The sequence below is a fragment of the Acomys russatus genome, chromosome 7, assembly GCF_903995435.1.
Source record: "Acomys russatus chromosome 7, mAcoRus1.1, whole genome shotgun sequence".
NCBI classification, from domain to species: Eukaryota; Metazoa; Chordata; class Mammalia; order Rodentia; family Muridae; genus Acomys; species Acomys russatus.
The window spans coordinates 13932350-13944271 of NC_067143.1; the positions used below are offsets into that span (position 1 = coordinate 13932350).

General features: G+C 42.2%; 1 protein-coding gene and 1 pseudogene across 3 annotated transcripts in view; both read left to right on the plus strand.

Moving 5' to 3' along the window:
* Tubgcp5 (tubulin gamma complex associated protein 5) overlaps positions 1-9021 on the plus strand; it is a 36638-nt gene extending 27617 nt beyond the window's left edge. For 2 of the 3 annotated variants that reach the window (XM_051148633.1, XM_051148634.1), the window contains 7 exons: positions 8-92; positions 178-298; positions 1402-1580; positions 3918-4043; positions 4692-4780; positions 7642-7742; positions 8887-9021. In XM_051148633.1, the coding sequence (XP_051004590.1) occupies positions 8-92; positions 178-298; positions 1402-1580; positions 3918-4043; positions 4692-4780; positions 7642-7742; positions 8887-8933 (748 nt within the window). In that variant the 3' untranslated portion in view covers positions 8934-9021. The remainder of the gene's footprint in view (positions 1-7; positions 93-177; positions 299-1401; positions 1581-3917; positions 4044-4691; positions 4781-7641; positions 7743-8886) is intronic. The other variant, XM_051148635.1, reaches the window with a different exon arrangement.
* A 161-nt stretch (positions 9022-9182) lies between these two features.
* On the plus strand, positions 9183-10218 carry LOC127191510 (very-long-chain enoyl-CoA reductase-like; annotated as a pseudogene).
* The last annotated feature ends 1704 nt before the right edge of the window (positions 10219-11922 follow it).

Genomic DNA, 11922 nt, shown 5'->3' on the forward strand with positions numbered 1-11922 from the left:
CATTTAGTTTATCTATATCTTTTGAAAATGTTGATACAACCAAGAAGAAACTACCAGTTCATATCTTAGATGGTCTTACCCTGAGCTACAAGGTAAGCACTAATCATTTTTATTATTAAAAAAAAAATGTTAATTAAAATTAAGGTATATAAGTAACTTGTATTTTTGCTTTCGTAGGTCCCATGGCCTGTGGACATTGTTATAAGTGTAGAATGTCAAAAAATTTATAATCAAGTGTTTCTTCTCCTATTGCAAATAAAATGGGCAAAATACAGCCTGGATGTTCTGCTGTTTGGTGGTAAGACTTATTTCTTTCTTTTTCTTTTTCTTTTTCTTTTTTTTTTTTTTTTTTTTTTTTTTTGGTTTTTTGAAACAGGGTTTCTCTGTGTAGCTTTGGCCATCCTGGACTCACTTTGTAGACCAGGCTGGCCTCGACCTCACAGCGATCCACCTGCCTCTGCCTCCCGAGTGCTGAAGACTTATTTCAATGAATTAACTACTTTGTTTTGGTCCTGGAAATTTTTTTTAAGGTTTTCATTATTTTGTATATGCAAAGAAAAACCAAATTGGCACAGTTGTATGGCAGCATATTTACCAGTCCCCAGCTATAGGAATTAAGTTTGGGGCTGGAAGCATAGCTCAGCAGTGAGGAGTGCCTGCTGCTCTTCTACAGGGTCCATTTTGGCCAGCTTACATCTACTCCTGATACTAGATCCAAGGTATCAGAACACGCTCTGGGGTCTGCAGTGCACAGTGCACACACAAACACATATGACACCCAGTCACACATAGATAAAAATAATGAAGTATCAGGAACCCATAGGATGGGTCTTAAATGTAATTACTTGTAAGGAATTGACTCTAAAATATTCTTGCAACATGCAAAAAGTCTAGTCAGGGTCTTACAGAGATTTTAATCTCAACCGTGATAAGTATTTATTATTTATCCATCTCCCTGTGTCTCCCCAATGCTGGGATTAACAGATTTGTGTCTTTATGACTGGTTTTCAGTACTGAGAAATAAACCTAGAGCCTCAAATATGAGAGGCAAAGCCGGGCAGTGGTGGCGCACGCCTTTTAATCCCAACATTTGGGAGGCAGAGGCAGGCAGATCACTGTGATTTCGAGGCCAGCCTGGTCTACAAAATGAGTCCAGGACAGCCAAGGCTACACAGAGAAACCCTGTCTCAAAAAAAAAAAAAAAAATATGCATGACAAGTACTATACCAGCTGAGCTCCAGCTCCAGCCTCTTGAAGCTTGGTATTTCATCTTCCTAAGGCACAAATATGCCCTTGTTGGGTTCCCAGCCCTGCTGATGCAGCATCCCTCATTTCATGGAAGGGAACCGGTGGCTTCCAATTAATTCCCTTTCTGCCCATTTTGTCTTTTCAATTTTATAGAGCTGGCTAATGCTGCTGAAAGATCCCAAGCAAAGGAAGACATTCTACATGAACAAGACACACCCTCCCAGTTTGGACCACCAAAAGAATCACTGAGACAGCAGATTCATCGCATGTTTCTCTTAAGAGTGAAGCTCATGCACTTTGTGAATAGTTTACACAACTACATCATGACTAGGGTTGGTGTTTATCTATCTCCCCAGTTCTTTTGTCTCATGTAGGTGATAATTCAAAGAGAACACTCATCATGTGTTTATAACCACAAAAGAGCCACCAAACACTTAGAGATTATGAAAAAAAAGAAAAGTAAACATAATTTCATTATTCAATAACATGTCTGTGAGAGGTAATATGTATATTAATATTTATTTATTACTGTGTATACAGTGCTCTACCAGGCCAGAAGAGGACATCAGATCACATTATAAATGGTTATGAGCCACCACCATGTGGTTGCTGGGAATTGAACTCAAGACTTCTGGAGGAGCAATCATGCCTTTAACCTCTGAGCTATCTCTCCAGCCCTGACAATATTTTTTTCCTGACAATATATTTTTAGTAAATATTTTTATTCTTTGAGAAATCATACAATATATTTTGATCATATTTATCTCAGTCCCACCCCTTAACTCCTCCCAGACCCACTTCTCTTATTTATTTTATTTATTTATTTATTTATCTATTTATTTATTTATTTTGGTTTTCAAGACAGGGTTTCTCTATGTTATCTTGGCTGTCCTGGACTTGCTTTGTAAACCAGGCTGGCCTCGAACTCACAGTGATCCGCCTGCCTCTGCCTCCCGAGTGCTGGGATTAAAGGTGTGCACCACCATGCCCGGCTCTTATTTTGTTTTATTTTAAATAACTCATGAACTCCATTTTGTGTCCGTATACTCCTGAGTGGAGGCCCTATCCATGGGAGCATGGTTGACCTACTAACAAGGAGCCATACCCCTAAAGAAAACTGATTGTCTCTCCCCCAAATGCCACCAGCTGTCCATAGCTCCTCACTTAACAGTGGGAGCTCATGAACCCCGTACCCAAGATTAACTGGTTTGATCTTAAGTAGGCACTGACAGCTGCTGTTTGCTTCCTGAGCGCAGTGGTCCCATCATATCCACAAGACACTGTTTTGCTTTGTCCTCCCTGATCACCTGACTCTTACAATCTTTCCACTTCATCTTCCATGATGGTCCTTGCCTTGGGGAAGGGCTATAAGATAGATGCCCATTTGTGTCTGAGCCTGTGGAATGGCCTTTAGAACTTTTTAGTAGACCACTAAAATTTCATCATTGGTGATAGCTGTCTCTGAAAAATGGCTTCGGTATTTAATAATAATCTAAATCCTAGGTAAGGGTGATATTTAAGAAAGAGGTACAACTGGATTATATCTTTTTTTTTTTTTTTTTTTTTTTTTTTTAAGATGTAATGGGCTAAGGAAACAACTTAGTAAATAAGGCGCTTATGAGGACTGGTCTCCAGAACACACAGGGCCCAGCAAGGATGGTGGTGACCTGCCCAGGGAGCCAAAGACTGGAAATGCCCAGGGCAGGATAAACCAGCAGATGGAGGGAACCTGGGCTTCTGAAAGAGACCTGCTTCAGTAAATAAAGTGAAGGTCTCCATACATGTGCTCACGCATACTCACTACACACACGTACAGGTGAAAAGAAGTTCTCCAGAAAGCAAGAAAGGTGCATTTTTCAGTCATGCAAAAACCAGTTCCAGAGATGCAGTTGTCAGAGAAGAGCTCAGATGCCTGGACTGTGGCAGCACTAGAGGACAGCACTCACTTCAGCAAAGACCCTTCGTGCTGCCCCTTTGGTTTACCTCTAGGCAAGATGGTCTAACTCATCTTGTTGGGATGCAGTGACTTAAAAGCCAGTGTGAGAATGTGGCTGGGTTGCTCTGCATGCCTGATTGCAGTACCACTAGCCTTCACAGAGCCAGCGTAAAGCACTTAACTGTGAAAAGGGATAAATAGGAGCTTAATTTTTACTTAGTTTTTTGTTTTCTATTTGAAGTAAAGTTAGGTTCTTCTTAGAGAAAGATCAATACTGTACTGTCTGAACTTACAAAAATTCATTGAAAATGTTTGTATTATAAAGATGATGCGTAGGAGCTGGGTATGGTGGTGCCTGCCTGTAATCCCAGCACTCAGGGAGGCAGAGGCAGATTCCTGAGTTTCAGGCCAGCCTGATCAAAAATGAGTCCAGGACAGCCAGGCTACACAGAGAAACCCTGTCTCAAAACAAAAATAAACTGAGGGTTCTATCCCCAGCACTGAGTGAATGAGAGAAAGAAAAGGCATACTGGGGAGGTAGCTCAGTTGGTAAAGTACTTACCCCAAAGGCATTAATAACTTGAGTTTGGATCCCCAGCACCCACGTGAAAATCCGTATGTGGTTGCACACACCTAGGGAGGAGGCAGAGACAAGAGAATCCTAGAGCTTGCTGCCTGTGCAGCCTGGACAAACAGATCAGTGCTAATTAAGCTTCTTGTCTTCTCATTCAAGATTCTTCACAGTACAGGGCTGGAATTTCAGCATCAAGTTGAGGAAGCCAAAGATTTAGATCAGTTGATTAAAATTCACTACAGGTATTTGTCAACCATCCATGATCGCTGTCTGCTGAGAGAAAAGGTATGTAGAGTACCATTGGGTATAACCAGTGGGTGGAAAGGAATCTAGGCAAGCAGGAATGTCTGTCTGTTGTGGAGTTTAGAATCTTACAACTACGGCCCTCCGTGTGTGGTAGTGCACGCCTTTAATCCTACACTTGGGAGGCAGAGGCAGGCAGATCTCTGTGAGTTCAAGGCCAGCTTAGTTTACAAAGAGAGTTCCGCACAGCCAAGGGTACACAGAGAAACCCAGTCTCAAAAAAACAAAGAACCTGCTGTCCCACACCATCTTCTCTTAGAGAAGAACAGGTTCAACGGGTTACACATGGTGCCCACAGTCTGCCTGCAGGAGTGAAAACTCAAGTGTGCAGTTAGGCAATGAAAGCGCACCGCCAATTTGTTATGAATATGTGGAGCTGAGTATGAGTAGTTTTACTCCTGTTGACCTTCTGCCCCAGGTTCACTGATGAGTCTAGATGGCAAGAAAGCTTGCCAGCCTGGAGTGCAGGGTTACATTCCACCTGGCCTTGGTCCAAAGCCTCGCACCTTCCTTACACATAAAAGACAGTCATTCTAATGATTTACTTTTTCTGTGACTTAAAAATAGAAGTATTGGTGTCATTGTTAATAGTTACAAAACCCATATTTTGTCTCCAACATTGATGTTTAGGTCAGCTTTGTGAAAGAAGCCATCATGAAAGTGTTGAACCTGGCGCTCATGTTTGCAGAAGGTTGGCAGGCAGGCCTAGGAGCTTGGCAGTAAGTATGTGCGATGTGGTAACCCGTATGGTAGCCATTTCAGCTTTCCTTCTAAGTAGCTTCATTTGAAGAGTCTTTTCACGCCTAATCTTGATAATGGTTCACACACCACTGTAACTGAGAATTTACATTTTTAACTTGAAGAATGGGAGTGTACTTTATTGGCTTGCCTACCATGCCTAAGGACTGAAGTTCAATTCTATGCAGTACCATAAATAGAATCTGTCTAGTTAAACTAAATAGCATCAGGAAAGTCAGTTTTTTTATAAGGAGCAAAACAAGTTTGTTTGTTTTTTTTAATCTGACATCTTTTAATTAAAATAAGAAACATCCCTAGACTATATACAAGGCTCAATTTCTTATAGATACCTTCAAACATGGAGAAGTGTATAGGACAGCATAACAAACCAGCGTGACTCACCTCAGCAGTTTCTGAAGATGAACAGAGCCCCACCACCTCACAGTTGCTGAAACAACTTAAATTATGAACATTATGCTGGGATACTGTGCAGATTTCTGTGTTTGTAAGCTCTAAAAGAATGTATATTTTATTTCCATTATGATTTTCACTTGTATCATAAAGACTTAAAAGTCGATAAGCAGCAAAGGGCCCAGGAACTCTGTCTTCCAGTCTCCAAGAACATCTCCAGCTTTGTTTTTATGCTGAGCATTGCACTTGGGGCCTTGCATATGCTATGAAACTGCTTTACTACTGAGCTGCACTACCAGCCCAGCTATCTTCTTATGTCAACTTGAATATGCGTTTCAGTGTTTAGCCTGTCTCCTTTATGAATTATATGCAGTGATAGTTTACTTTGCTGAGGTAAAAGTTCATGCCTTGTGGGTTGGAGATTTTGTTTGTGTGCTTGTCCCTGTATCAGGAGTATATTCATACAAATATGCAAGGATGCAAGTAGCTTAGTCTGTACATAGAGGCCAGAAGAGGGTGTCTGGATATCTTCCTCTGTCATTCTCCACCAATTCCTTTGAGGTGGAGTCTCTCCCTGAACCTGGGACTCACAGTCCCTCAGCCAGACTGGAAGCCAGTAAGCTCCAGCAGGCCTTTAGTCTCCACCCTCCTCAAAGCTGTGGTTGCAGGCATGTGAGAGGTTATTACATAGGTGTTGGGATCCAAATTCCGAGCCTCGAGGTTGCACAGCAATCACTCTTAACAGCTGAGCTACCTCTCCAACCCTTGACTGGGTTTTATAACAACATCTGTATTTAGTCCATGTTAGTAAAGAGGGAAGCGTTCACCTCTGTGTTGCTGTCATTCAAAAGCTTAACCTGTAGCGTTGTGATAGTAAGGATGCTCACAATTGTGGGTATGAGAAGATTCGCCTTGGGCTGGTGAGATGATTCAACACAGAAAGGCCACACGAGCCTGACAACCTGAACTCAAGCCTCGAAAGCTACATAAAGGTGGAGATAGAGCCCTCATTGCAGAGAGCTGCTGCCTGAGATCATACGCATGCAGTGGTGCCCACATAACCAACACATTACTCACAGCCATGCATGATAATAGTAAATACAAGAAAAAAGACAGACACTAGGAATGTAGCTCAGTGGTGAAACACTTGCCTAGGACAGCTTATGTCCTGAGTTCCGTTCCCCACAACACAAAACAGAAGTCTTCCTGGCTTGATATATCCTATCAAAGTATACAAAAGTACTTTCTCTGTAACACTGAGCCAGAAGAGAGAAGCACTACTCCAGATGCTTTACTAAGTTTAAATTATTCCATTTGTATGACAAAAGCAAAAAAGCAAGGGTGAGGACTTAAGCACTTTAGAGCTGGTGTGGAGACATAAATTTTGACCTACTTGAAAAGTGGAGGCTGGAAGATCGTGAGTTAAAGTCTCTGTGCACACCAATATTTATGAAATGTTTTGGTTTAAAATGTATCAAAATTGCTTCTAAGTAAGTACTATGGAAAAGATGAGAGGAGGTTTGTTGGCTCTAGGTAAATGACTGCCAAAGATGGTTGATGAGCTATGCGTGGGGGACGGACACACACACACACACACACACACACACACACACACACACACACACACACACACACACACACACACACACACCACACACACACACACCACCCACCCACCCAGAAAATATACCTAATAAATGGACCAGAGTCCATCTTGGTAAACCAGTGAGTACACACTGGGGATATTAACATGAGTCCGGATGATAGGTCAAGAGTAAGGATAATCAAAAATTTATCAGCCATGTCACCACAATATGGGTGATAACTTATCAAAGCTTCATCCCATCCCGGGACCTCTCTGCAGGACCTGCAGGCATCTTGACAGTCTCTCCTCTACGCCTCCTGTAAGCAGAGTCTTACCTTCTGTAAAGGTGAAGAGGAAACATCCAGAAGCTTCCTAGTTTCCACTTTCCCACACATGAGTCTTGTGCTTCCCTGAAGGGTGGGGCGTGGTGGGTGATTGCAGGGAATAGATCAGCTTGGAGGAAACCCCTGTACAACATGAACATATTGTAACGTGTTCTCCTGTGTATGTTGTGGGTCTCTGTGAGTTTGAGGCCAGTTTGGTCTACAAAGCAAGTCCAGGACAGCCAGGGCTACACAGAGAGACCCTGTCTTTGAAAAGAAAAAGAAAGATAAGATGTAGTTCCAGCTACTTAGGAGCTAAGGTATTAAGTGCCTGTCAAACCAAGCCAATACAATGAGGTGCTGTCTATGAGAAATAATGCAAATTAATGTAAAGTACAATGTTTCATAGTTTATAATAATTAGCCTTAGGATTTTAGAAATTAACTCCAATGATAATTTTATAGTCTACCTATTACTAGTTCCTATGAACTTAATAAAAATTGAAATTTGCTTTCCTTCTTAGAATGGAGTCTATAGAAAAAATGGAATCCGATTTTAAAAACTGCCACATGTTTCTCGTAACCATTTTAAATAAAGCAGTCTGTAGAGGATCATTTCCCCATTGTGAGTACATCATCTTACCTTGTCACTGCTTTATTGTAACTACATTGTAGGTGTCAGTATTTGCTACTAGTCTCAGGGAGGATGAGTTCTTCTCGTTTCAAAACTGGAAAGAAAGTACTTAGCCATGATTTGAATTGCTTTTGCAGAATTATGATGGGGATAACTATTATATAGATATCACTAAAACTGAAGGTCTTGCTTATTTGTGTGCCTTTTATCCAGTAGATTCCTAAAACTGAAATGTAGTGGCTTGGAGAGTTAATTTCTCCCTCTTGACTGTCATCTGAATCCTTTGTTATTATTCCTTTCTTTAAAAAATACAGATTTTAGCAACTTCAGAACTTTCAAATTACCTCTCATTACAAAGAAATGTGCATTTTTTCAGTCCAGAATATAGAGTGTGAAGGAGATAAGAGATTTCTGAAGTGAATCATTGAGGAGATTTTAATCTGTGGCAACAGATAAGTGGTATCTGGCCACCCCCGCCCCCCTTTTGGTAAAGAATGTGTGTAGTGGTAAGCCAGGTGGTGACTGCGTCGGCGCACACCTTTAATCCCAGCACTTGGGAGGCAGAGGGAGTCGGATCTCTGTTAGTTTGAGGCCAGCCTGGTCTACAGAGTGAGTCCAGGACAGCCAGGGCTACACAGAGAAACTTTTGTCTTGAAAAACAAAAAACAAACAAAAAAAGGATGTATATAGTGTGCATTTTCTGACTGCAATATATTTACTAAGCATAACCGGATGTGGGGGGAAATACTGCAGTCTGCCTGTTGAGTAACACTGATGTATTCTGTCTGTATTTACACAGGGCCAGGGTTATGGAAGCAGATGCCATCCGCAGATTAGAATACGGCACTGTATTATGAGCTAGCCCAGGGTTTATGCCATATAAACAAATGATGTGTCCAACAAAAAGCTGATTTTCATTTTCAAGATTAAAAGATCTGAGATAAAAATGTCATCAACTGTTTACATTTATATTAACAAATATCCTCCTCATTATATAATAAGAATATTGATACTTTAAAATATAATACATCTTTAAATACCTTCAAGTCTTGAATTCACTGCAGCCTTATTTAACATATTTAAACATATTTAGACCTAATATTGAACCTTTTTTTTTTTTTTTTTCTTCCCACAGTGGAATCTCTTGCACTCTCACTCATGGCTGGCATGGAGCAAAGTTAAATATCTTTAATGTAACAAGTACCTCACACATCATCATCATCCGTGTACATTTTGGCTGTTTGCAGCTAAGGACTAAGAATCTTTTTCAACTGGGCGTGGTGGTGCACACCTGTAGTCCTAGCACTCGGCAGGCAGAGGCAGGCGGATCGATGTGAGTTCTAGTCCAGGACTGCCAGAGCTACACAGAGAAACCCTGTCTTGGGAAAGAAAAAAAAAGTGGGGCTCCTCGCGTGTAGGCCCAGGCAGCATGGCCACTGAGCTGCAGCGGAGCGGGTGACATCCTGTGGAGGAACCATGAAGCACTGCAAGGTGGAGATTCAGGATGCAAAGCCGAGGGGGAAGCTGTGCTTCCTGGACTGGTGGAGCCTCAAGCCACCATTGCTGAGATCAAGAACCTTTTCACCAAGACGCGCCTGCAGTGGTGTCCTGCCCTCCAGTCCCTCCGCGGACCTGAAGGCAAAGTCCTTGAGAGAGGAGGATGTCATGCAGAAGCTTCCTGTGGCCACCATGGCCATGCTCTACTTCTGGGACCTGGGGCCCCAGATCAGCTGGGTGACGGTCTTCCTCACTGAGTATGCCGGGCCCCTTTTCATCTATCTGCTCTTCTACTTCCAGATGCCCTTCATTTATGGCCGCAAATAGGATTTCACCTCCTGCCGACACATAGTGATACACGTCGCCTGCATCTGCCACCCATTCCACCATATCAAGCGCCTGCCGGAGTCACTTTGTTCACTGCCTCTTTCACAGAACCATGCCTCTGCGAAACATCTTTAAAAACTGCACCTACTACTGGGGCTCTGCTGCGTGGATGGCCTATTACATCAACCATCCTCGTATACACCCCCTACCTATGGAGTTAAGCCAGTGCTGGCCGTTTTTGCGATCTGCCAGCTTGGCAATTTCTCCATCCTCATGGCTCTTCAGGACCTTCAGCCTTCTGGGTCCAAAGGATGACCCCATACCTCACCAAGAACCCCTTCACCTGGATGTTTCTGTTGGTGTCTGTCCCAACTACACTTACGAGGTTGGGTCCTGGATTGGCTTTGCCATCATGACACAGTATGTCCCAGTGGCCCTCTTCTCCTTGGTGGGCTTCACCCAGATGACTGTCTGGGCCAAGGGCAAGCATCGCCCCTACCTGAAGAAGTTCCGTTACTTCCCGCCCCTGCGCATGCCCATTATACCCTTCCTGCTCTGAGCAGCTCCTCATGAGCTCTCCACCCATTGCCCCGCTGTCCCGATGTGGCCATGGCTCTCCAACAGCAATAATAAAACCTGCTTATCCCCCCCAACACACCAAGAAAGAGAAAAACAAAAAAAGAATCTTTTTTATTTTTAAACCTATCTATACAAATGAATTGTAGATAATTAGCAAATATGTGTGTGTGTATATATATATTTGTATATCTAATTGCAAAATATGTATAGGTATTATATAAAAACAGACTACTAATTTTTCTTTTCTTCTAAAAAATTGACTTATTTTTATCTTATGAGTATTTTGCCTGCTTGTTATACGTGCACCATGAGCAGAGCAGGTGCTCAGGGGGCATCAGACACCCTGTAAGTTTTACATTCTCTCGCCTAAATGTTACCTTAGATCTGACTATCCTTGAAGCATTTGAATTTTTATGTATATAGGAAATTCCAAAAGGAAAATAACAACCAATATCGTTGTGTAAACTGAACATTACTTACGGCCAGCTGTTATATAATGATGTTTAGCATTCATTAGCTAACCAGTAATATCTCAAATAAAACTGTATATAATTCAACTTTCCACGTTGTATCTTTATGTGTATTTTTCAGTAGGTGCTGTATAAGAACAGATGGAAAATGTAAGCAGATAAGTACAGTATGGACATAGCAGAACTGAACTTTTATAGCCAGCTGAGTCAAACTGATATCCTCATCCAGCCATGATAATACCTACCTTTCTGAGATTATAAAATACACTCACCAGATAGTCTGTATATTCTGTGCATGAGATGCACCTAATCTTTTCTTTGGTTTCTTGGGATTTCTGTTTTGTTTTGTTCTGTTGTGGTTTTTGTTTTGTTTGGTGGTGGTGGTTGGTTGGTTGGTTGGTTTTTGGAAACAGGGTTTCTCTATGTAACAGCCCTAGGCTGTCCTGGAACTCTCTGTTACACCAGGTTAACTTCAAATTCAGAGATCCTCCCGTCTGTGCCTCCAGGGTGCTGGGACTAAAGGTGTGTACCATCAGTTTATTTTTTGCATTCTTGAAACAGTCTTGCTCTTTAGCCAAGGCTTGCCTCAAACTCAGGCTCCTCCTGCTTCTGTGTCCTAAGTGCTATAATTACATGCATGCACAAACATACCTAGCATGTGCTTACTGTCCTTCTTAGGGTTACTATTGCTGTGGTGAAACACCATGACCTACAACTTCATCATTGGAGGAAGTCAGGACAAGAACTCAAGCAGGGCAGGAACCTGGAGGCAGGAGCTGATGCAGAGGCCATGGAGAGATGCTGCTTACTGGCTTGGTCATCATGCCTGCTTTCTTACAGAACTCAGGACCACCAGCCCAGGGATGGCACCACCTACAATGGCCTGGATCCATGATAAATCACCAATTAAGAAAATGTCCTACAGTCTTGCCCACAGCCTGATCTTCTGGAATGATTTTCTCAACTAAGGATCTCTCTTCTCAGATGATTCTAGCTTGTGTCAAGTTGACATAAAACTTGCCACCACACTCACTTTTTAGAAACAAATCACAAAGTATACTTTCTAGTCACAGTGCAAATAAAGTGCTAAGTACAAGATCCCATAAAGCAGTGGTTCTCCACTTTCCTAATACTGTGACCCTTTAAAATAAGCCAGGCAGTGGTGGCACACGCCTTTAATCCCAGCACTTGGGAGGCAGAGGCAGGTTGATCTCTGGAGTTCGAGGCCAGCCTGGTCTACAAAGTGAGTCCAGGACAGCCAGGGCTACACAGAAAAACCCTGTCTCAAAAAACCAAAA